This window comes from Quercus lobata, chromosome 5 (genome assembly GCF_001633185.2).
Source record: "Quercus lobata isolate SW786 chromosome 5, ValleyOak3.0 Primary Assembly, whole genome shotgun sequence".
Taxonomy (NCBI): Eukaryota; Viridiplantae; Streptophyta; class Magnoliopsida; order Fagales; family Fagaceae; genus Quercus; species Quercus lobata.
This window is the reverse complement of record NC_044908.1, coordinates 63023486-63049303: the sequence shown is the minus strand read 5'-3', so window position 1 is coordinate 63049303 and position 25818 is coordinate 63023486. Positions and strand designations below refer to the sequence as shown.

General features: G+C 33.6%; 1 protein-coding gene across 3 annotated transcripts; it reads right to left on the bottom strand.

Moving 5' to 3' along the window:
- Positions 1–7467: 7467 nt before the first annotated feature.
- On the bottom strand, positions 7468–25016 carry LOC115991560 (protein ROOT HAIR DEFECTIVE 3 homolog 2). 3 transcript variants are annotated; one of them, XM_031115348.1, is made up of 22 exons: positions 24634–25014; positions 24455–24521; positions 24071–24173; positions 23637–23707; positions 23290–23353; positions 23147–23212; positions 22984–23031; positions 22838–22900; positions 22684–22740; positions 22180–22338; positions 21979–22047; positions 21797–21888; positions 20745–20823; positions 19526–19691; positions 17718–17842; positions 16537–16799; positions 16351–16447; positions 16092–16262; positions 15912–16016; positions 9212–9306; positions 8997–9093; positions 7468–8011 (listed from the first exon to the last, which is right to left on the bottom strand). In XM_031115348.1, the coding sequence occupies exons 1-22, from the start codon at positions 24791–24793 to the stop codon at positions 7721–7723; spliced, it is 2508 nt and encodes an 835-aa protein (XP_030971208.1). In that variant the 5' UTR covers positions 24794–25014; the 3' UTR covers positions 7468–7720. The 3 variants fall into 3 exon arrangements, with proteins under 3 accessions (XP_030971208.1, XP_030971209.1, XP_030971210.1); XM_031115349.1 differs by lacking the exons at positions 7468–8011; positions 8997–9093 and having other exon boundaries at positions 9299–9375; positions 24634–25016; XM_031115350.1 differs by lacking the exons at positions 7468–8011; positions 8997–9093; positions 9212–9306 and adding an exon at positions 9384–12319 and having other exon boundaries at positions 24634–25016.
- Between the last annotated feature and the right edge of the window lie 802 nt (positions 25017–25818).

Below are 25818 nucleotides of genomic sequence, written 5' to 3'. Positions count from 1 at the left end.
ATGTTGTGTTTATGTGTGCCAATATGTTTAATATAGTATTTGAAGTGGAAAAATAAATTCCTATTTTGACTCCATTTTTTTTTCTCAACTCCACTTCTTTTACTTTCAAATCTACCATATAAGAAGGGTGAAGTTTAAGAAACAAAATTCAGTATAGAAATAATGTTTGCCTAAAATAATTACTGTTATTTATATGTTTATGAACATGTTTAGGATTCTATATGTTTATAGATATATTTAAGGGATTTTGTGTAAAATATTGTAATTATTTTGTTAATTTACATTTTCTTATAAAATAATAAATTTCACACTACATTATAAAATTTTAATACCAGCACAAGACTGATATTTTTCATAACCTATGTCCAATCATTATTTCAGCATTCATTTCTAAATTTTTTGTCCATTCTTGTTAACCAAATAAAATGACATTAGAATATGGCCCAGAGAATACAATTTTCAAGCATAAACTATATGTGCCACATGCCCAACAACTTTTTATATTCAAAGATAAATAATGGTTTAATTTACAAACCAAATTATGCACCCAAAAAAAAAAAAAAAAACTGATGATATAAGATTGTATGAAAATATTGCGATTATGTAAAATAAATTTTGTAGGACGTTTAATTTCTTTATATCAACTTTGACATAGTGTATATACTAGCTTTGCTGACAATGACAAGCAATCCACTATAATTTTGAACTTCGAAAGAGCCTCAGATATAGAATTACTCTTGATTATTGTATAATATCCTATACAACTTTTTTTATGTTAATTTTATAACCCCAAAAGAAGGTGGTTAATTATATCAAGAACTGAGTTTGAATTGAAAGAACAATTCTTATAAAAAAAATGTCAAAGATTTTTAAGGTGGTTATGTTTAAAATGTTATTATTGTATTTATCTTTTTTTTAGAAGATTATAATTGGATTTATCTTTAAATGTAAGCTTAATATAATAATTTAAATGAATCAACTTCTTATTTGAAAACAATCCCTACAATTTTGGAGTCCCATTAGAGATTAAAGATAAAATTTGTTATGATACTATTCGTTATCATTGTATACATGTGTAGAACTATGTTTTTAAGATAAAACTTAAAGTGGAAAAAAAATCTAATCTTAACTCCAAATTACTATTCTTACAATTCCACTCCTTATAATTTTGGATTTAACATATCATGAAGGGTGATGTTTAAGAAACAAAATATATTATGGAAACAAAAATTTTTTGCTAATAAAATTATTGTTACATAAATGTTTATATTCATGTATATAAATTGTTATGTTTATAATAAATGAGGGATGTTTACATAAAATATTTGAATTCTTTAATTAATTAACATTTAAAGAAAAAAAAACCAAGTAAATTTTTTCTTATAACATAATGAATATCTTACTATACATAATACATTACAATACTCCAATTATTTGCATAAAATTGATATTCTTTGGGGATCACAATGGGGCTGGTTTTCTATTCTTTGCCCCCCACCTCACTCTTGCTTCAAGGCATTTTTTTTTTTCTCGGCCCGTCCTAATGGGTACCAATCAGTAATTGCCCTTCCTATTACACTCGAGTTTTTTTATATATATAACTTATTACAAGTTTATTTGAACTATATCATTGATAAAACTCATAAAATATTATTTTTAAAAAGAAGTCCTAACATTACAAAACCTTCTTAAAGCATAACAATACAACAATTCAAGTATTGCAATACATAAAAACAATTCAAACATAACGATACATCAATTAAAAAATATAAACAATTTAAATCTTAAAATATAAAAATATAAATTAAGCCATACAACATCAAAAGACATCATATATTTAAAGTTTGAAAGCAAATAGGACATATGTATGCCTTATTAAAAATAAATAAAAATTAAAAAAAAAAAACCTCTAATTTTTTTTCAATTGTTTAAATATGAATTGGGCCGGTATGGGGGAAAAAGTTAACCCCTGTCCCCACCCCATTTGCTATGTAGGGTGGGTGAGGCGGATACCCACAATAGTGGCAATGCCACACTATCTCTAGGAGGTTCAAATCAACCCCCTAAGTTAGGGGAAAAAATTTACGTACAATATTTTTATAATTTTTGCTTTGATCACTCTAAAATTAAAATTTGAACTCCCTAAAATACCCCCAACAACAAACCAATTTGATCTAAAATCTTGAAGGAGGGGGGGGGGGGGAGAGGCCCAAAAAAAAAATTAGTAATTTGTTGGTTTTATACTTAGAAAACGACAATTAAGTGGGCACTAAAGTGTAAACACTAAGAGATTATTAAGGGTGAGGTAGTGGGACAATAGAGAGTAAAGACACTTTTTTTTAATGATTGTATTGTTGTGTTAATTCTTAATATAGTAATGCAAAAGATACAACAAAAATTTTTCTTAATGGATTACAAAGACCAATAAATTAAAGTATTCTAAACAATAATAATTAAAGTTCACTTAACCACAATAATTAATAACTTTATGATAGTCAAAGACAATATAATAAATGACATCCAAGATTTAATCCAAGTAACAATAATTAATATATTCATTATACTAAGAAACAATATGTCCAATTAACTTATACCTAAGATAAATGTAAAGTTCACTTTATCCCTTATTCTCTTACTATTACTATGGATAAATTTTTTATAAGGAAATCACGTGTATCACGAGATTCTTCTCCTACCTAAGATTCATCTTCTAAGAGAGCTCGCCTTAACTTGAAAAATCTTCCTTTGAATCATGTGTTACAAGAAAATATATCATTTTATCATCCTAATTAATGATTGAGATGAAATAAGAAAGAACAAGACTTAGGTAAAATACTTAGGTGCTATTCATTAGGTTTCTCTCTTAAGATTCAACAATGTGGCTACTTAACTAAAAAATATACTTCCATCCCATGAGAAAAAATTTACATGGCAAAATTTTAAAAGGGGAACCTAAGGAACAGCACTTAAGTACTGTACCTAAGCCTTGCTCAATAAGAAAATATCATTTACAAAGAGGTCCTTGTCAACCTTTTCAACATGAATTTGAATGACCCTCCTAAAAATATTTCTAAACCCGCTACTAACCCATAGAGTGAGTTTAAATTGCAATCCCTATTCTCTATAACATATGTACAAACATCAATTCAAAGCACATTTCTATAATCTTTTTTAACCTTTATGACTAACCACAAAAATGACTACCATATGCTATGTATGCCACATGCCTAATAATTTTTTAACTAAAAAATATAGAATGTTTTAATACATTCTATACTTATAATGCAAGGTTGCAATTATGTAACCTAATTTAATTTCTAAAAAAACCAATCGGCCTCCAAATTCTCAAAAAAGAAAATATAAAATCCAAAATCTCTCAAACCACCTCTAAAAAAACTGATATGCCCTCAAAACCTAAGAAAATGATCAAAACACCCCTATAAGCTCCAATTGATGTAAATAACCCCAAAATTTTCAAAATGACCAAAATATCTCTAAAAACCTATATTGACCAATAGGGTTGTCCATGGGTCAATCTAGGTTAAGTTTGTGTCCAACCTGAAACCGATCCGACTTAGTTGGGTGACAAATCAAATGACCTGCCATCGACTGAAACGATGATTGGATCTATTCAAGTTGAGCTTGGCATGGGTCAAGTCAATTTTGGTTGGAATCAAGAAGAGGATGGTGCTAGGAGGATCTTGTTAAAGACTTCAATTTTCCTTCAAATCTCCAACGAGATCTTAGCTATATCTAGGAGATATCACCGTATTTTCACCAAATCTAGGCGGAATCTTGGATGATGATGTGAATTTAGATTAGATGACTTGCCACTCAATCCACTACTGTTGGGTTTTGGAGGTGGTCACCCGCTGCTGACCTCCACAGGTGTCGATTCAGGGTGTTTTACTTGATTTTCGGGTGGCTGAGTCTGGTGGACACCCTTATTGACCAAAATAGCCCCCAAAACACCTTTAAACCTTTAAAATTACCAAAACACCTATTGAAAACATCCAAAATTATTGAAATACATCTGAACTTCCAAAAAAAAAAAAAAAACCTAAAAAAAATAGTGAATGAAATACCCTTATGAAGGTTTTTAGACTCCTTAAAAACATACTTGGATTAACCTAGGTAATTAACCAAGTTGTTACTTAGTCCAAATTCCAAATCTAGGTTATCACAATCAAACAATCATATCAAGCAAAGTAGCGGAAAGATAAATAAGACAATGATATGATCACCCAAGAAACCAAACCGGCAAAAACCTGGGGAGGATTTAACCTATCTATCCTCAAGATAAACCTGAATCCACTATGAAAGAATTGAAGTTGTTCAACAGGACTTAGACCACTAACATCCTATTGCTACCCACCAGTAGAAACTTACTGACACGACCACGTGCAAGCTCCGAAACCACGGACTCCTTCTTTCTTGGATTCTCCAGCAAGTACAAGCACACCCGCTTGTGTTTCTTTAAGTTCTTATGGCAGCAACTGAATGATCATCAAGCTCTTGAAGAAATCTCCTTCTTGATAATCCTAAGCTTGTGTAAGGGAAAGTTCCTCACAAATCTTACAAGAGATTTACACAAACAGCAATATGAGCAACACTAAAATGTGGCTAGGGTTTGCCTTTTATACCTAGGGCAAATTAGAAAACCCTAAACGTTTTAAACAAACTAAGGCTAAGTTAGAATTCTGCAGAAAAACGCCTTTGACCTGATTTTCGATTGATCGAATCTAAGCTTCAATGGATCAAACCAGGCCGAGAAGCATAAATGAATCCTACAACAGCTTATTCCAACTTTACATAAAAGAACCAACTTTGAGCAAGTCTAAACACGACTAACCAACTTGTTTTGATCATGGTTTGCCAACAATACACATTAGAGTTCTAAATACATTAAATCCTAAGTCTTTAGAACCTAACACCTTAAAAGATCCAAAATTACTAAAGTGCCTCTAAACCACTAAAGTGGCATATCCTTCATCAAATCTTAAAAATGACTAAAATACCCCTTGAAAACTCTAAAATAATCGAAATAGTCCCACCTCTAATAGTAGAACTTTATAACATTATTCTTTGACAACTAGTCATTAAAGACCAAGATTTAGGTTAAAAATATGAGAAATTTTTTTTTTGAATGAATCGTGTTACTTACTCTCCAAATCAAACATGAATTGACCTATATGGTTGCCGTGTCACAATTCTTTAAAATTACTTGCAAAACTGCTTTCCGCTCTGCCCAATTTCAAAATCCATGTGTTGGACTGTAGACATTGGTTAATTGTCCGAGGGCTAGGTAATGTTGGAAGAACAAAGTTTGCCAACAGCTATGTCATTAATCAACCATTTAAATTTCTAGTTTTTGTAGTCTTAAATAATTCATAAAAAATAAGTTTTATGAATCAAATAGTAAACAATATCTAATTTGAATGAAATTTAACATGCATATTAAGAATATAAAGAACATACAGTCCAACAATTAAATTTTCAAAGAAAACATGTTAGTTTTTTAGTAGGAGTTTGTAGGCAAACTTTATCCTTACTGGAAAAGCTCAAATCCTAGTTTAACTATTTTGATTTTGAGCTACGGAAGTTCAATAACTCAAAGTGCATTGAATTTTTCATTGAAAAATTTACAAGACCTTTTTCTTTTGTGTTGTAGTGGACTCAAGTGAAGTGCCATGTAAAAGTGTGAATTTTTGGAAGAAAAATATGATAATTTTAGAGGCGCACCCAATCGCACATCCAATTTCACAACTTATTGACTTGTGTGACTATCCCAATTTCGTAACTTACTGACTTGTGTGACTGTGAGTAGTGAACATTTTTTGCTCATATGGACCCATCGCTTTTCATCAACTAGTCATAATAGCACAATTCAACAATTTGTGAAATTGGGTGCCCGAATGGTTATGTCCATAGCATTATTGGTAATATAATTGAAGGAACTTTGAGCTGTTTGTTGGGGTGGGTTGGACCCCAGTGCCCAATTGTGTTTGTGGCCCTATACAGCTGCTTTGTTTGTTGATTTATTGGGCTTAAAAAACCATATGTTGTGTGGTGTAGCATTTTGATCTCTCCGGCCTTGTAAGCCTATTTCCGTGTATTGCCATCCATTTATTGACTTGAGCTTTAGACATGGTCGAGCAAGACATACACACACACAACCAAATAAAGGACTCACAAAAGAGAACCTTGATCAACTACCAATTCGTGCGAGCTACAACAAATATTTCTAGAGTCTATAATTTTTTTCATGACATTTTCCTAACAGTTGAGATAGCGAGTTATAACTTGTAAGAGATAGACAATAAAATGATGTTAGTGGTAAATCCATATAAGAATTTGTAACATAGTATCCGTTAACAACTCTGACCACAATTTATGGCGTCCAACCAATGTCATGGACACTCCCTTACGTTCAGCGTACTGTGTACTATTTGTAACGTAGTATCGGTTCTTTTCTCCTCTTTAATGCCTTTCCCACCTGTAATTTTTCTGCTTAAAAGCAGCTCGATTTGGGTACACTTTAGGAACTAAGTAGAGCCAAACCAAATAGGCAGAATTTGTAAATTTTAGAGCTAACAATAGTTAGACAAAGTGTGCAGTTGGCAAATAAACCAAACAGCACCCATTGCAGCTTGACAGTTGACCTACTTTCTACTGCAGTCTGCAGTTTGGGTTAAAGGTTCATATTTTTCTGTCCACAAATGTTAGCATTCCTAGTGCATATATTGTATGATCTAGTTGGTTGGAAGGAGAAGGGGGGAAGGTTAGGGGAAGGAAGAAAGAGCCATTAAATACATAAGACATGAAGGTGAAAGGGAAAGACAACATGTTTCTTTCTTCCGTCCACTCCAAACCTTTCCATCTTTTCTTTCCATCCAAATTTAACCAAGTCTCACTCAAGATTTGTTTGAACCATAGAGACTGTAAGTGGCTAAAATGATTGTAACTTGAATAGTATGACATCAAACTTAAAGCTACCGCATCGGACTTTGCATGGATTCTCTCGCAGGTCAAAAGGTAAATCAAGCTAAAGGACTTTGTAATTAGTTCAGTTCAGGCTAGACTGGTTTTGTATGAGTCGTAAGTTCTCTCTTTAAATATAAATAATTTTTTTTATAGAAAAAATTAACATGTTATTCACTGATCCTGTAGCTAATAGTTGAGATTCTTGAAATCCAGCTGCTCCAAAATATTGCTTGCTCCTCTTTGCAAGTACCCAAACCCTCTGCAGTCATTGGAACTTGTCATTGCATTGAGCTAAGGTTACTCGTGCAGCCAGGATTCAGAAACAGAGTCGTTTCCATTGCTGTGAACTGATTTAATAGTACTTCCCCTCTTAACTGGGGAAAGGAAACGAAGGACCAACAATCACCACTGTTCATCCTTTCCATACTTGCTTCTGTATTGTAAAAGTTTGCAAACACTTCGAGACAAGATGCACAACTCGTAAAATGCCATTTCAGCATCATAAAATAACCACATTATATATATACAAAATATTTGTATGTTATACAGCATCAACAATCTTCACTTTATTTTGTAAAACTACCCCCCCACCCCCCAACATTACCATCTTCCCCCTTCTTTCCTTTTTCTCAATAAAGAAAAGGAGGGAAAAATTTTGAGTAAAAGTGAAAAGCATTGCATGAGGGAGCAGCTATCCTAATATGATACACATTATACATGTAAGAGCAATTTTGCATCAAGAAAGTTCTTCTTGAATGTTTGTAGTACGCCTGTGTATCAAGTTTGGGCTTGAGTAATCAACACCACTATCAGAAAATGAAATATCAGATGATACAGATGACTCAGGAATCGACTTTGAAACAGGATTTGGCTGAGAGGTTTGATTCCTGAAACTCTGAGAAGCCGAAGAATATGGTGGTCTTGGTGCTTCAGGTGTTGGATGCCCTTGAGCTTCTTCAGCAAGTCGTCTTAGAAGGTTCATGACAGTGGGAAGAAACCTTGATGAAATTGATAGTAGTCCAGCCAGCTGATAAGAAAACACACAATATTCAGCATCTGTTCAGAGAAGGACACGCTCAGATTTAAGCAGCCTCTCCTACAACATCATTCCTCAAGGGGCTTGTTATGTTTCTAAACTTTGTTTATCTGAAAATGATACTAAAGTTACAACCAACTAGATATCAAACTATGCAATGTCAAAATTTTGTATGATATGATATAAGTCGGATTTGGCTAAAGTATATGTTTGGTTCCTAAAAAATTAGCCAAATTTCAATTTCATCCCTAGATAATATTTTGTGTCAAGTTAGTCCTAATAATTTTTCAAATGGGTCCATTTAGTCTGATGAGACTATAGTGGTACCCTTTTATTATGACATGGTGGTGCATGCCAAAATAAACATGTTACCTATTCAGTCAACTCTCAAAAAAATCAGTGGTGAATTGTGCTGTGCATTACACGCATGTGCAGCAAAATGGGAAGGAAAATGAGGGGGAAACTCTCCCCCACAAATATTTGGGAGTTGGCTTTCTAAGCAAGATGGGTATTTTGTTATGTATCAAGTAAAAAATAAAAAAATGAATAAATAAAATAGTGCACATCAGCCTTTCTGGTCACAACTGTGTTAAGAGACGAAATTGATTCATTTGATAAAAAAGTGGGGGAAAAACATAAAGAGTAACTTGAAATATTTCTGATAGACAAAATTGAAATTGAATTAAAATTTTAGAGACCAAGCATATACTTTAGCCATTAATGTTTAATTGATAACAAGGGATATATTACCAAAATAATTCATACAGATACAACAAGCCTTACATTGGAACCGTATGGATGTTAGAAGTGGTACCATTTTAAAACTCATGGACCAAATAGCAGTTGCTTATAACAAAGTCATCTGTAACAGGTCTTATTTCATAAACATTAAGAAGTTAGGTTTTATTTTGTTACACCTAAAGATTCATTTATTTTAAATAAAGGGAAAAGTGATTAATTTTCCTTGTATACTTACAGTGCTATTTTGAAACTCTCTAGGTATGTCCATCTGTACCCACAAGGCTTTTGATAGTAAAAGGAAGATAAATAAAACCATGAGATAGAGCGGATTCCTGTTTCATTTGAGAAAACATGTCAATGAACACAAAAAGACTAAAGAGCCAAATGCTAAGAACATCAGACTTAAAATTAACTATACAGGGATTAAGAGACTGCATTAGCTAAAATTACCTTAAAAGGAGCATAAATTCATTAAAACCAAGGACAATCATTGCCAATATCGCCCATGGAGGAGGTAACCAACTATTACTTTTCCTATGAGCCTCCTAGAAAAAAAGGATCATACATGAGTGTGCTGGATAGGTGCCAAGATAAAGTGAAAAGATCATGAGCAACTGCAGAGATAAGAAACAAATGAATGGGGGAATTTTCACATTATAAGACCAAGAACTAAAACACTATAAATTCCCAATACAAATTCATTTTTTCATAAAGACCAAACTGCATTCAACAAATCACTTATGAATAGCAAACTGTTGCAGAGGAGAAGCTAAATCTAAAATAAAGTGAGATATTGACAAACAAGGCAACATATTGAACAAGTTAAACAAATAATTCCTTGTTCTAGTTGTGTACTTAATTCTTAGGACTAAAGTGCTTTTCCCAATATGCATTGGGTCTCCAGAAAACACAATGTCAGTAAACTCAGATTCCACCACAGGAAAACCCTGCCTATGAGCACATTAACAGTGTAGATCTTAGAAGCAGGCATTTTCAATATTGTTAATCACATAAACAGGGGAACCAAACAATTTGTACAAGAAAAATCATCCAATTGGGAAATAAAATTGACTCAAATATAGATGAAGGAATAATTAAAAGCATAGTTTAAAAATAACCGCACAACTACAATGACCTTTTTTTTTTTTTGTGCTTACAAGTGGGAGTGGGGGATTGAAAAGGGTAATGCCACTGAGCCACAAAGCTCTTGGCATTGAGTTTACATAAGCAGATGCAAAGATCAAGTTCCCTAGTAGTGAACAATCCTGTAGTGACATACAGCACAGTCAAATAGGAAACCTCTCCAAGAGAAACAATGCTGACATTAATTTGGCAATCTGCCCACTTCCTCTACTTTTCCCTCAATTTACAAGTTATTTTTCATTCTTTAACATAACACTAGCTCACAACCTCTAAACCTCACATCACCATATTTTATTTACAGTACAATGACACCACCTAGATTTACGAGAGGGAAAAAAGCTGGTATCTTACTTTTAACTCAAGGGTCTTTTAAAGATAATTTCCCAATCATTAAGGGAGTATTCAAAGTCCTAAAAAGCTTCTCAAAATCATCTCCTCTACCCCTTTTTGATATTTTAACAGAAAAAAATGCCCTGATTTAAAAGGAGCCCAATCCTCAATATTCCCAGGTTGAAATTGGGGCATCCTATGCGCTGCCACTAGTAGTGTCTTCTGTTAAGCAAGCTCCACCCAATTCTCAATATTCCCAGGTTAGGTAGTTGGGGCATCTGAAGCACCACCAATAGCAGTAGCTTTCTGCTAAGCAGTTTCCCAGAAAATGTATTCTAGACTCAAAACTATCCTCAGTTCAGTAAAGTATAAAGAAATCAATTCAACACAAATACATCTGGTGCAGGAGCATCTAAGTGCACAGCAAAGAAGGCCCATTAGACCATTTCGTCTAGCCCATAGCTATTACAAGAATAGTTATGTCTCTATGTTATGTTTTCTTTAACATCTCTTTTAGTATTTTAGTGGTCATGTGGCTAGCATATGCCTTTAAATAAAATGGAGGGTTAGGATTCTTTTTGTTATAAAAAAAGAGTAAGGGCTAGGATCCTAAGTTACTAAAAGCTATTAAAAATACTCTCTTTTGAGTTATTGTAAGCAGTCTTTTCTTTACAGATCAAATTTCATATTTCCTATACTTTGGGCCTAGAAATTGATTTTTTAGTGTTCTAACTTCAAATTTCAATCTCATTTTCTTCTCCTAGCTATAATCTTGTTTTACAGCTAGCACTTATTTAAACCCTTTGTAAACATAAATTTGCTTGAAAGGTGGCATCTTTCAACTGGATCATATCAGATCTACACAGGATCTTAAGTTCTCCTTTCCACATAAAATGGGACAAAAACAAAAGAGCCTAGACCTAAGCCACACTATTCAAATCTGAGTTGAAGGTTGTAACTTTAGGCTGTGGTTTAGACGTCATGGGGATATAGGAAATCAAGGCTGGTAGACAAAGATGGCTGAGATGAGTTGTATAATTAAAGACTTTGAAAGGCAACCAAGAAACCTTAAACATACAAGAAGGCGGGCTTGAAGATGAGAACCATGATATAGAAGATGAAAGCCCTTTCATGATGCCAAACTCATGGAATGCCACAGGAGGCAGATTGGAGGATCGGTTGGTGCACTTAGAGGATTATTTAGACTGGGAAGCTAGTTTGGAGGCTTATCTGAGTAAAAGACCATGAGTGAAGATAAAATTTGTTGTTTGTGAAGCTTAAAGTGAAGGGTATTGTGCTTCAATGGTGGAAGAGAGTTGGTGATCAGCATGCTTGAAAAGGCAAGAAAAAAAAATCAAACACAAGAGCACATGAAAGCAAAGTAGCAGTAATAATTTTTGTCAACTAATTATGCAATGGAATTGTGTGAAAGATCCCATACATTGAAACAAAGTGGAATGTTTGTGGAAGAATGCACTTTGAAGTACAAAATCTGTCTATTTCAGTTGGCATCTATCAGACTAACGAGAAAATATCATGATGTTAACTTAATGGTTTAAACCAATTCATTAGAGATGAATTAGGAGTGGTTGATTTGTTTAACCTTGAAGATGCTCAACAATATTCCTTAATGGGAGAAAGTCAGGTGTTGCATTATGATATGAGGAGACCCTTTGTTTGGAAGAGTATACAGTGCACCACAAAGGGGTTCAACAGTTGTGTAAACTTCAAAGTGTTCCATGTTGCCATGTAGCAAAAATGATTGGTTGACATACTATCATAATGATCCAAACAGAAGAGAAAAATGTTTCTAATATTGATAGGAGTAAAAAGGGAAATGACGTAGTAAGATATGAAGTACAAAGCAATTCTGATCTGGCTGATTCCAATGATGGTTGGGGGTCAAAGGTGCTATGTTTTGCATTTCAAGAAGAGGGACACACCTCATATGCATGTCCACAAGGGCGCATGTGACCCGTGTAAAACTTGAAGAGGAAGAAGAGGTGCTACCAGAGTCAAACAATGGTGGTATATGAGTCAAGTCTGTTTAAGCACACAAGCCTCTTGGAACCTAGACATTCACGCCTAATAAAACGTAAAGAAAATATGTTTCAAATATAATATATAATAACATCGAATATAAGGATTCATAACATATACTAGAAGAGAGAATTTAATAAACTCAATTCCACATAGAGTGTTCTGTTTCTGATAGAGGTTTACACCTCAAGAACTCAAACTATATACTTAAAAGAGTAGACAGATTCTAGTTTGGAGTGAGAGAAAGAGATAGAGAGAGAACTACTAAATCTAAAACATAAACTGAAATTAGAAAAAAAAAAATTATGGAAAAAAATTTCAGGACTCTATCCCCAATTCAGTTGGGATTATGGCTTACTTAAGTAGAAATATTTCTAAAGCAAAAGACCACTCCCACCACCACTACTTTATTACTGCCTGATCTTTAGATTAAAATTGATTATCTATATTGCTTCTCTGTTTGTACTGAGGGCTTCTTCTATTCCAAGTTTGGTGAGGCTGGGACTGAAAGATGGGACTTCATGAACCCATGCTACCATCACTCAAGCTAACAAGCTCCACAAGCAGCATTTTCACCTCAAATCCAATAAGGATAGACCCCCAGTTCTTTGTCCCTTAAGTAGCACATTCCATATTCATAATGATAAGAATTTTGCTCCCTTTAATTGTGGTCACTTTTCTTGATTGAAATATTAAAAAAAGAGTGAGAAGCTATTTAAGCAGTTGCCTCTTAAATTGCACATTTCATATTCATAATGATCACGTTTTGCTTCCTTAAGTTCTGGACACTTCTCACCATTGATAAATTAATAAAAGAGAATAAGAAAGCTATTCAAGCAGTGCTAAGCACTTCTAATGAAGCAAGAAAAACATAGACCTTATGTAGACCTTATGTAGGCCTTATCTGAATGTCAATGGCCTTATGGCCAAATGGCATGCCACCAGTGGGGTAATTTCAATCCCCCATCTTACACTCGGAAAAAAAGGGAACGTAGGTATTATCTAATCTAGCCAAAAAGATACAACCTTTCAAGCAAATTTACACTTACAGAGGCTTTAAGAAGAAACTCCAGCAATAGAACAAGAATCAGAGATTTTGTGACTGGTGTGGATTTGTTCAATAGCCTTTTATGTTGATTTGATCCACCCAGAATTAGCAACCTTTAAGCACTCAATGATAGGACTTATGATAGTGCTGGAATTTCTGATAAATCTATTGTAAAATGAGGCTAATCCATGAAAGCTACAAACATCCCCCATAGATCGTGGTACTGTTCACTCTCCCTGATAGCCCTCTCTTTCTTAAGATCCAATCAAAATCCATTTACTGAAACAAGAAACCAAGAAACCCAGCATTGTGACGCAAGAAAGAGCACTTCTTCAAGTTCATAGAGAATTTCGCTTTGTTGATACCTCTAAAACTTGGTTCAAATGATCTTCTCTAGTTTCAAATCTACATCTTATAGCCCAAGAAAGGTTTACCTACCTCAACCATAACATGTATGAAAGTGCTTAACGCATAAGAGTCAAAATGTCATCACTAGCTACTCATTAATCCCATCTAGTGTCTTGAATGTAGTCTTCCATTTATCGCCACTCAATCTAATATGACAATATCACTCCTCAAGTCTATTTTTGGAGAAAACCTTGATACAACTAGCATGTCAAGCATATATGATAAACAAGGGACTGGAATCCATTACTTGAATGATCCTTTTTAGATATAAGCAAGAGCAATGGCAGCACATGGGGGTTTTGCTCTCAAATACCAAACCTTTGGCAGTCAACTCCTCAACTTGCTTTGCATTTCAGCCTACTACATAGGTGGCATTCTGTAAGTTGGCAGATTTGTTATTGCTGCCCTTGTACTAAATCAAAAGCCTGTTGAATAATTCTCATTGGAGGACAAACAGCTCCTTAAAATTTTATAATAGTTGCCAAATCTCTACAGGATAATCATCAAACTCCAAAAGCTGAACTTCTTTCCCAAATTTGTCCCATATCTTGATTTTCAACTTCAAAATTTTCAGCAGTCAAGATGCCATTAACCTGCTGTCTCAAGACAAAATTATGATATCTTCCGTAAGAGGACAAGCTATATTTGTGTTACCCTTCAGAAGGAGTATGTATTAGCTGTAGTGTGATGGATCATGTCATTGTCATATAATCATGGTCTCCCTAAAATGTTGTGACATGCATCCATAGGAAGACACAACCAACTTCGCTTGCTTGTCTTCTATTTTCGGAGTTAGATTAGTGATGCCAAGGACACCTATTAATTTGTTCACTTTGTTGGCAAGGCAAACATGGTCGTAGTCACCTTGCCTTACAATTTGTAGAGACAGGAATAGTCGAGCTTTTGAAGGTGTTGAACTTGCATTAATCTCAATAAAACCTTTATTCTTGAGAATTTTGTATGATTGGATGTCTACCTTTGGAGGGGTTCATTCTACTTTTTTTGCAGATTTTATTGATCTTTTAAACTTTCAATTGTAACATTTGAAAGTAGCTCTAGAATACTACATATATACTAGAGCTTTCTACTCATCTTAAAAATAATTATTTACTTACATATAAAAAAAAAAAGTGATAAATGTAATTTCTTGCTCAATTCTTTGAAAAAGTTCAGAGAAGTTCTGGCACTTCTCTTGGCTTAGTCCATTCCTGAAGCACCTATATACGTGTGTCTTCATGAATCTAATTTATATATATATATATATATATATATATATAAATATATATCCTGTCTGTGTCTATTTGCATGCAAACACTAAAGATAATAAAAAATATAACTATAATTTCTACTCTTTGTGTGTGTGTGTGTGTGGGAGGCAGGGGGGCACATAATGGTTCAATAATTCTACATGCTTTAGATAAACAAAGGTAAATTTTTTACTAGTTGTTTCTGTGAACTTGTAATATTTTCAATAGTCCTAAAAATTATAGTATGAGGGTTTTCCTTTCTATTTTGGGTTGTAAAAAGATTTGACCAAGTCATATATCATATCCACAAGCATTTTCATACAACCACACACTTCAAAATTCATAATATTTCATTACATTTTGAAAACGTTAATTTAAAAATGAGAACTCAGCCCCAACATGCCCCTTCAAATTCATGTATATACTATAATTTATAGTAAATACCAATTAGTAGTTTTTCAGGGATGCAACTCCCCGGATCACTCCTCTGTAGTGCAAATAATCACAATAGCATGGCTTGTTTCACAGAAATCGCAACTCAAAACTCGTAACAGAAACTCGGGTATTAGATACACAAATCAAAATACATGTTAAGAAACAGTTTTGGATGGTGCATACCCATACTTCGTTAAAATCTAAAGCTTACCAATCAGCACATAAGTTAAGGGTCAGAAAGTGATAGACAAAGAAACTTTTCAAATTAAAAAGGTTATTCATTTCTATTCAGCAGAACCATACTTAGCACACATTAAAATATAAAGCTTCCAAGTTCTAATTAACTTAATAGTCAATCCATGATAGAAACTTCAGATTAATGAAAAAGGTTATTCATTTCTATTGAAAACCATTAGTAAATATTGCAGGTACTATTAAATAACATAAGAAAAAATGCAGAATAACTTATAAAAGAGAAACAGAATGCATAGAAATTTACCTGTGCTGAAATAGCTTGAGTAACAGTATACTCAGTCTCCGCTTTGAATTGTCTCCACAAAGACTTACACTGCACTGGTGTAATCAATGTATCCATTGGGGAAACCTATATTATAGCTGATGCTTAATGAGAAATTGTTTTGGTAATAAGAACATTATTGCTAAAAGACACAACTAGTACCTCCTCCCATGTGCTTGAGGCAAGAGGGTCTGTAGAAGCTTTAATGCTTCTATCTTGAGAAGATGGAACAGCAACAGCACCATCCATGAGAGAGGAAAAAAGTATGTTTTCAATCTTATCTGGATTTTCACTCAAGCGTATGGCAGCCAGAACCGATAAAAGCCTTAGAGACTGCCAGAAAGATTGTAGATGATTTCATTTTAGGAATACACAGGTAGATCTTATTAAAATCCATTCATAAAAGTCCTTTAAAGATTACCGCAGAGCGTGCATCCTTTGTAATAGCTCTAATATCTTCCTTCCCAGTCCAAACCCTAGGCATTGAATCATTGTCCTGCTTGAACACTGTTGAGAACCTGAAATTTGTTAACCAATGCAGTAAGCAACTAAAATGCCAAAAACAAAAAGAATAAAAAGAAAAATTCTGAATATTTAAGTTTGTTACCTGTCCTTCATATGGATCAAAGCTTTCCCAGAAACTTCTCTTGCCTTTTTCCTCACCAAGTTTCTTGCGTAATCCCTTAACTTTTGCACCATCGAATCAACTGTTGTTTGTTTCAACTCAAAACCTGCAATCGTATTTGAAAAATCTGATACAGCAACCTCAGTCTCACGTTTAAGAAGCTTTCTTATAGAAGCCCAGGTGTCCCTCCTACCAGCTTCAAGTAGGGATTCTACAGGTTCATTCAATGCTAGGGTAAGTTGTTTCTGCACACAAAATGGTATTTGCATTTAGCGACTTTTTGGAAAACAATGAATTGACTAAAATGAATTAAATACGACTTCATTCTATGCAAATCATGTCATCGGAACAAAATTAATTCATATTCAATTCATGTTTTTGGAATACCAAATAAACTTAATGAATTGAATTGATTTAGAATTCAAGTGAATTGGCCAACAAAGGACCAATTGCATCAAATTTTCCCCAATTTCCAATTAATTACAATTTACTCAAATGATTTCAATCAATTCTGGACAATATTGCTATCTCAAACATATAAATTGAATAACAAAGTCAATTCATGAATGAATGAATGAATTGAATAGTAAATTTGAATTGCATTTCATTTCATCACAATAAGTATAAATTCAAGTCAACCTTGAATTGGTTCCAAATGGAGTGTTTGTGATTCGGCAAATGATATATAACAGGCAAGATTTGAAGAACACCCTGGTCCAAAAGCCAGTCATTACTCTTTGCCACTCCATTTGTTCTGTTGTAAAATGTTTTCAAATGCAAAATATTTTACTTGTAAAACATGTTTAATAAAATATTTTTAGGTGTTTGGTTTGGCATGTAAAATTCTTCAAACACAGACCACCAAAATCGGTGGCTCAGCCACCAGTACTGAAGGTCCAGTGAACAGTACTGCCCACCTTATTGCTGGCACCTGCAGCTCCAGCGACCCAGACATCAGATGGGGGCAGAGCCACAGTTTGTTTTTGTAAAATGTTTTACCAAGGTTTTAAGGGTAAAACGTTTTACAACAGATTTTATGCAAAAACATTTTCAGGTTTGACCAAATATTACAATGAAACAAACATGGTAAAATGCTGAAAATATTTTTTTGTAAAACATTTTACAGCAAAACAAAAAGAGCATATATTAATCATGGACAATACCTCATAAATGGCAATAATTTCAGACAACTTAGCACTACAGACAGATGATGCATGCGCATCAATATCACGACAAAGTTTGTCCCGGACTTCTGAAGCATCCCAATTAGCCTGTCTTATGGCAGCTTCTGAAAGGAGAACATAGAAGGTCATCAAATGGAGGCAGGACTGACTCTATGATTGACTATTAAAATTCCATACAAGATTTAAATACCAATAAGGCAAATCAGTAATTTAAAAGCTGAAATTGGTAGACTACACATAAGATATCCAAAGTAAGATCTTACATCAGAGAAAATTATTTTCCTTCAACACAACTAAAGAGCAGTACATTTAACAAGGCCCAAACTAATTCACAAGAGACTAAAGTGTTAATAAGACCATGCATATAAGCAAACTAGATATCGAACTTTCAGCTAAATATTCATAAAAGAAGACGCATCAGAAATCAAATCTATATCAAACAACCACATTAGAAATGGCCTTGAGTTCCTCTTTCTTTGATATATAAAATTTCACAAAAAGAAAAAAATGAGAACACTTAATTACACAGGAAGCATACCAAAGACTAAGAGTACCCTAACCATTACAATCTAAAGTTCAAAAGATCAATAAAGTTCAAAAAAGAAAGTGAAGGGACATTGCCAATGGCTATCTGATGCAGTGAGGAGAACTTAAGTGTAGAAGAAGAATTTAAGAAGAAATTTCCAGAAATAAAACAAGATTACAGCTGGGAGAAGAAAATAGGATGGAATTTGGAACTGTATAACATTGATCTCTAGGCTCAAAGAGCTCAAGAAATATTCAAATCTGAAATTTTATAGATCAAATAAGAAAAGTCTGCCGGAAATTACTCAAAAGAGGCTATTTATGATAACCTTCTAGAATCCTAATCTTCCTCTTACATATAAAAATTAAATCATTACCATCCTACTTTATCAAAAGTCACATGTTAGTCACACGACCTTTTAAATATTAAATACATACAATAACAACAAAGCCTTTGTCCCAAAACTATGGTCGGCTATGGATCCTCAACAAACCAATCATGATACTTCACCTAAATTCTTTGTCACCATTCTATCCTATCCAAAATAATACTCTGTCACCTCCTTAAAATATAGCAATGGACTAATGGACCTTTTTATTTCCTTTTGGGCTAAAATTCTCCTACATTACTATCATCATCCCTTTTTTTTTTTTTTGGGGATAGGTAAGAAAGAATAATTTTATTAAAAGAGACTACATAATGAATAAAGGTCACAAAGTAGCGTAAAGAATTACAACAAGAAAGAATTATGTACAAAAAGGCAATGACTCTATAAAAGATGCAATAGAATGACTAGTTGTAAAACTCCAAACGCGAGACACTCATATAAGGAACTAGTGAAAATTGCTAACAATTGTTCAATAATCTCATTAACAAAGACATGAGCAAATTCCAATCGTTACATGTAAACCTAGCACAAAATAAGACCCAGTTTTCTTTTTTTTCTTTTTTTTGTTAAAATAAGACCCTGTTTTCACAAACTACATGGACAGAAATAGTAGTCGATTCAACTTTTCACAATGCTTGCACAAACTTCTCAGATGTTGCACATCAAATGTAATGTGATAAACGCATATTAAGAGGCAGCTAGAAAATTCACCAGGAAAAGAAGAATACAACTCCAATTCAATGTAGAATAAACAAAAATAGTAAGCACACTCATCTAATGATTGACATACAACATAGCCACAGACACAAACAGAATGATGTCCCTGCACAAGTGTGTGTATGCTGTATGGATTAAAACTTCATCTGCTATTACCTGCACATTCATGGTCAAACTCAAACATACAAGAGTGAGTACAGGTACAAACAGATGCTGCAAACCCTTCTCCTTTATGCAATGCCTGCTCCAGTCTAGTCTTAAAACTCTCGAGTGCGTTATAATGCAGATGTCCCAACATGGTAGTGTAAGCAGGGTGCACAAACTGGAAAATTCATAAGACACCAATAATCAATTGAAGATAAAACATATTATAGAAATGAAAACTAACAATAAGACAAACTTCTCTTTAAGACAGAGTTTTAAGAATATAAACTGTGTATTTTATATCAGAATATGACGTAGGACAAATGGAATGAAACCAAATCAGATTTGGAAGTTTTGGACAGCCAGGATTTTGAAGAATTAGGATAGGGTTTGGTGGGGAAATTGGTGGAAAATAATAATAATAATAAATATAGGATTTCTAATGGTGAAAAGGAGTAGGAGTATTGGGGATGAAACAAAGGGGAAGACCTAAGATTTGGGTTGCTGTTCCAGGGCAGTGAAGAGCAACCCGGGAACAGTACTTTGGCACTTCGTGGGTTATTCGGGCTATTGAAAAAGTGGGTGATTTAGGGTTTTGAAATTTTGTATTTTAGAATTTTGAAGATGAAAATTCAATGTTTAGTTGCTAGGTTTCAAGTTGCTGGAAATTAAGGATGAAGAAGAATAAAAAATAAACTTCTAGGCATCACACTGAGGGTTTCCTCGACATCACATATCAAAGAAGGTTGCATCACATAAATCTCAATCAAAACTTTCTAGTACTAGTAATATCAGGACTCTTAGTTTGACTAATAAACAAAAGACCTAATAAAGTAATGAATAATAAAAGACTAACTTGTACTCCAAGAAAATAAAAAAACAAAATACTTGGGATATCCTACAAAATTCTAGAATCAAGTAAATTATCACAGTCGCAAGGGCTACAGAAATGACAGTTTTCCCCTAAGTAAAAAAATTGACCATAATTTGTTGAAAAAAAATCCAAATTTAAAATTTTAGTACACATATAACTAGGCCTATAAAACCACATGATTTAACTTCAATTACACTTCACACGTGAGCCCTATAAAAAAAAAATCTTGAAGATATGAATTTACAATGTAATAACAAATTAATCTTCAAGGGTGCATCAAATAGCCAACAGAATTAGCAAATAATGTAAGCACAACTGTGTTAATAACTGAAACATTTGAGAAAAATGAAGCCTTACTTGCAATGCTTTTGACACCAGTTGTTGTCGTTTGGCATTTCTTACACCTTCATCATAGTAGATTGTCTCCATGTCATATCTGTGGGAAAAGAAATTGACAACGCATAAGTAAGATTAGATACGTTAGAAAAAGAAAACAGTCCTAGACTATTTATAACATACTAAAAATTGACACAAGACAAAAACAAAAAATATGCAACAATAAAATTGAACAGAAAAAATAGAGGATAGGAAACCTAAGAGTCAACACCAAGCAAGAGAGAATGCTATAAAACTAAACTATAATTCTAGTTGACATTGGAAACCCAATTATTAAATTACAAAAATACCTTTTACTCTAGGAAATTAATAAAGTAACCTAATTAAAATTAAATTGACATCAAAAATCAAAATAAATATTTCTTAGCTTCCCACATCAAGAATTGTATGTGCATGTGTGTGTGTAGAAGCACTTGGGATTGAAACACCGCTTGCTGATTCTTATTGGGGTAAATCAATTATGGTCAATAGGGCAACAGTGGGATGCATTCCAATTAATAGAATAAAGTAAGAGGTGAATGTCTTCTCAAAAAATAAAGTACAGAGGTGAATGCAGCACTAGATTCAAAGCATGTAGTTCAATCAATGAGTTCTAAATCAAGTGGCACTTCTTTCTCTCACATGAATAGGTGGAGAGTGAGGTTTTGGGTTAAAAACTCATTGGGTGCATGTGTAACTTACCAACAACAACCACAACAAAGAGTGAAATACCCCTCAACGGTAAGTGTTAACAGTGACTGAGCTCAGACAACATAGGATGTATATGCGAAGTCATGAATTATAGTAACGTTACCTTTCCATCTACCAAAAGTAAGGATTGTGCAATGAATGTAGAAGATCAAAGTTAACTAAAATACAGTGTGCAAACAAAGACTATATAAGAAATATTTTCCCTTGATCAAAAGAGTTAAATGAAACTTCTGTGATATTATGCATTGCAAGTCATTTACTGCTTGGATATATATGTGTATTTAGAATTTGAACATCAAATACATAAGAAGAATGGAACTTACTCTGAAAAATACATTTCTAAAACTGAGCTGAGCTTTTCCCCAAAACCTAATACTGGACCTGCTTGAACAGCATCCTCCAATTCCAACCAACCCTAAATTAAATTCAATACTGACTGATAAGGAATATTATTTCTTTGTTTGTCAAGAAGGAACTTTGGAATAGAGGATGCACAAATGAGTACCTCATCAGAGGTCAAACGACTTAGTTTCTCATTGGCAATCTCTTCACACCGGACAGTGGCAACCATTATCTGATAAACAAAAAGATAAATGCATATGAAATTACTAGAATTAATTACATGCACACGCACACGCACACACGCACATAGAGAGAGAGAGAGAGAGAGAAGAAGAAGAAGAAGAAGAAGAAGAAAATACATAACCTTGTGTGCAGGGAGATCCAGATCTTTGTTCTCTTTTATAACTTTCCAAATCTGTTGTGCACTGAATGAAAATCCTGAAGCAGGAACAACACCACTTCTATCACCAGCAAGCCCTCCTGGAGAAATAGAATGGAAAAATCGCTGCCTCAGTTGAGCAACCTGTATAAGATGGCATACAAAGCTGTAAGCCTATAATACCACGCTAAACTCAAGAAAAATGGAAATTTTCCAAGGCCTGATCATATGACACCTGGATGTCTAGAATCTTAAGTTCCAATTATTGAGAAATTTTTTTTTTTTTTTTTTTTTAAATAAGATAACTTGTTATAAAAATCCAGCAAAGCATGATTGAAATACAAGAGAAGCATACAAGTAGCTAATCCAAAAAAGAAAAATTAAAGTTTACATGATAAAGAATCCAAAATTTCCAGAAACGATTGGAGCAACAGTAGAAGGGCCTTCAAGAGAAGATTTTATAAAAAAAAAATAATTTAAATGGAGTACCTCCTCTTTGAAATTCTCCTCCTTCTCTTCATAACTGGATAAAGCAGTGATCTCAACCTTCATGTCAGAAAATAAATCAGAGACACAAGTTAAGATTAATTACCAAGAAAACATAAAATGCACAATAACTGATCAGAGAGAGGGTGTATGTTACATTAAAAAAATCACTTAGAGGAGTATTCTTATGAGCCTGGGGCTTAGGAACTTCAACCCATATCTGCAGAACATATAACCATTGAGATGCTAAAGAAAATTAAGAGAGTAAAAGACAAAAATCTGTATATAAGAATAAAAGACAACCTTCTGAATATCTTCCCTTAAAACAGGTTCCAAAAGTTCAAGTGGGGTCTACATGGACAGCCACAAAGACGTCAAAGATTTAATAAGGAAAAATGGTGGATTTCAAGAAAAGAGGACAAGTATTGAGAAACACATTGCCTAAATAAATCGATCTAGAGCAGACCTTTGTTTTATCACGTATAACAAACATCAGTGTTGTTTTACGGGGGCTGAACAAACGCATCATGACCTACATACCACACAGTACCCATAAGATCACATACTGACCAACAACTGTTGATTGGAAACAACATGACTACACAATACCTGAAAAATTGTTTTTAGAAGCGGTCTATTAGCAGCATGCTCCCGACCAATATCATGGCACCACCTGCACATAATATCTAATCTCTGGTTGGAATCTAAAATGATTCTTCATTACTTGCATACATTAATCAATTAGCATACTAAATGTTGCATGCATATGTGTACAAAATACTGTTAACTTCATATTTTCATCAAAATCTAAGAAACACCAGACCAAAGGCTCATTAATTGAACAGCCTCTCCAAAAAGCACAGTTCTTTCTAAAGACTTATATATTTTAAACATAATATATACATATATATAATCAGTAATAATAATCACGATCCTAAAAAAGAAAAACTACTTACATGTTTATCAGTACAATGTCAGAAATTGCCAAAGCAAATAGTGCACTTTGTTTCTCAAATGTAGTATCATCCTGAAGTGAGAAATAGGACACAGTGAGTATAAACGAAATTCCAACAGAGGTTTATAAGTTTGATAAAAGTTTCAAGTGAAAGTTACTCATCAAAAAAATATATTCATATGTATCCTGTTGTTCACACTAAAACTAAGAAGAGAGAATGGGCCTCAGAATTTAAAAAATGCTCAGACACATCTACCATTATTAAAAGTAAAGTGCAAAGAGACTTCAATGCTAAAGAAACGCTTGAAGAGAAATACACTATACCACAATCCATATACCCTTGAGTGTTGACATCTACTAATACTGCTCTATTAGCAACAAAAGCATAACCAGCATCCCTTTTTTATATTAAAAAATATATAAAAGAGTGAATACCTGGCCTCTTTCTCTGCCATCAGTACCCTCCAAATCCATGGCAATAGTGAAAGGTTGAATGCCAACACATTTTGCTATCCAAATTCCTTTAGTTGTTTGAATCCTATAATAACACAATCAATATCAAAAATAAGGATTTTGTTATAACAACAAGGGGTGCCCTTATGCACTCCATAAGGAAGTTTAAAGTGGGCCCCACCTAAAGTAACAAAACTACAAAAACAAACATCCTTTGAACTGAAAGTGACTTGACTCGAATCCCAATAAAAAACCAACAAACTGAATGCTCTAGGCACCCATTAATCAGAGCCTGATAATAATATTGGATTAGGAGGAGAACAAATAAATAACTAAGAGGGCAGAATAAGAAGAAGAAGAAACAACCTTCCCTTGTAAGCATCCATCTCCCTGAAATTTGTATGGAAAAGATGATTCAATAAGGTGCTCTTCCCTGCTCAGACGAAATAATTAATTAAAAAAAAAATTCATTAAGAATATAATAATTGTATTGGAAAAAAATTAAGAAAGAAATGCAACAAGAAGAAGAAAGTTAATATGAATACCGCTACTTTGAGGACCCATGATGGCTACAATGGCATAGGAGAGGCCACAGTTGATGAGTTTCACTTTCTCCATGAAATTGTCAAGCCCTTCCACATTGAAATTCCCATTAGCGTCAATCAATTGCGTGACGCAGCAATCTTCTACTACTTCTTCCTCCATTCTTCTCTCCACTCAAAATAAAAATAAAAATCCACACCAAAAACTAAGTCTTATAAGCCTTCTTTTTTTTTTTTTCTTATTCTTTTCTTCACTAAACAAAAATAAAAAAAAAGTATCTGGGTTTCAAAAAGCTAACTTGGGACATGGGTTTCGGATTTCTGTGTCTACACTCTTCTAGAGCATTTTCTTTTTATGGTTGCTCCTTATTTATAGTTTGGTTTTATTCCAAAGTTAATGAGTACATGCGTGTGTGTCTATGTCGGGTCTGGTTTTTGTTCAGTGGCTAGTGTCATTGGACACGTTGAATACGCAACACGTGTCGTGTATCCAACGCGTCCAGTGGCCACCGAACAGAAGCTGAGTCCGTCTAATATCTATAATTTTTTATGTATGACATTACAGCAAGTTGAAACGATACGATGTTCCCTTGGCTTATTCACTTGTTTTTTTAATTATTACTACCCAATTTTGTTTGACTTCTTCACTTGTTTTTTTATCATTACTACCCAATTATGTTTCTTCTTGACTCTCTCTCATCATTAACAACAAACAATTCATGCTTCTGTCTGTTGTGTATTCCATACTTATCCACTTATCGCAAAGGGAATTTTAGTTCAATAGTCAAACGGATGAATTGTATAAATACCCAATTTTACAAGAAATTATACAATACTAATGATAGATCCGTCATTTATCTACTATTTCACTAAAAGACACCGGTTTGTTTTAAATTGTTAAGTTATGATAAAAAAATTAATTAAACTAATTCAGCAATTTTAAACATATAAGATCATGAGAGTTTTTCAGTAAAATGATAGACAAGTAACGTGATCTATCATGAAAACCGTATAATTTCTCAAATTTAAAAGTGAAAGTGTGAAAAACAACCAAACTATTTAAAAAATAATAATGCTAGAATCACAACTTTTAACACAAGTTTGCCGCAATTTAGTGAATTGTGAGTGGTAAAGTAAAATTTGTGGTGCCTTTACTCTACCACCATTCACAACTCCGTTGTGTGGTCC

Bases quoted from the DNA above. Each gene is read 5' to 3' on its own strand.
- LOC115991560 (XM_031115348.1), bottom strand. From the start codon at position 24,793: ATGGAGGAAGAAGTAGTAGAAGATTGCTGCGTCACGCAATTGATTGAC. The intron at 22,339-22,683 runs GTACTCCATTTA...CATCTTATACAG, and splicing joins AGGAGAATTTCAAAGAGGAG to GTTGCTCAACTGAGGCAGCG. The intron at 9,307-15,911 runs GTAAATTTCTAT...CTTTTTTTCTAG, and splicing joins CTCAAGCTATTTCAGCACAG to GAGGCTCATAGGAAAAGTAA.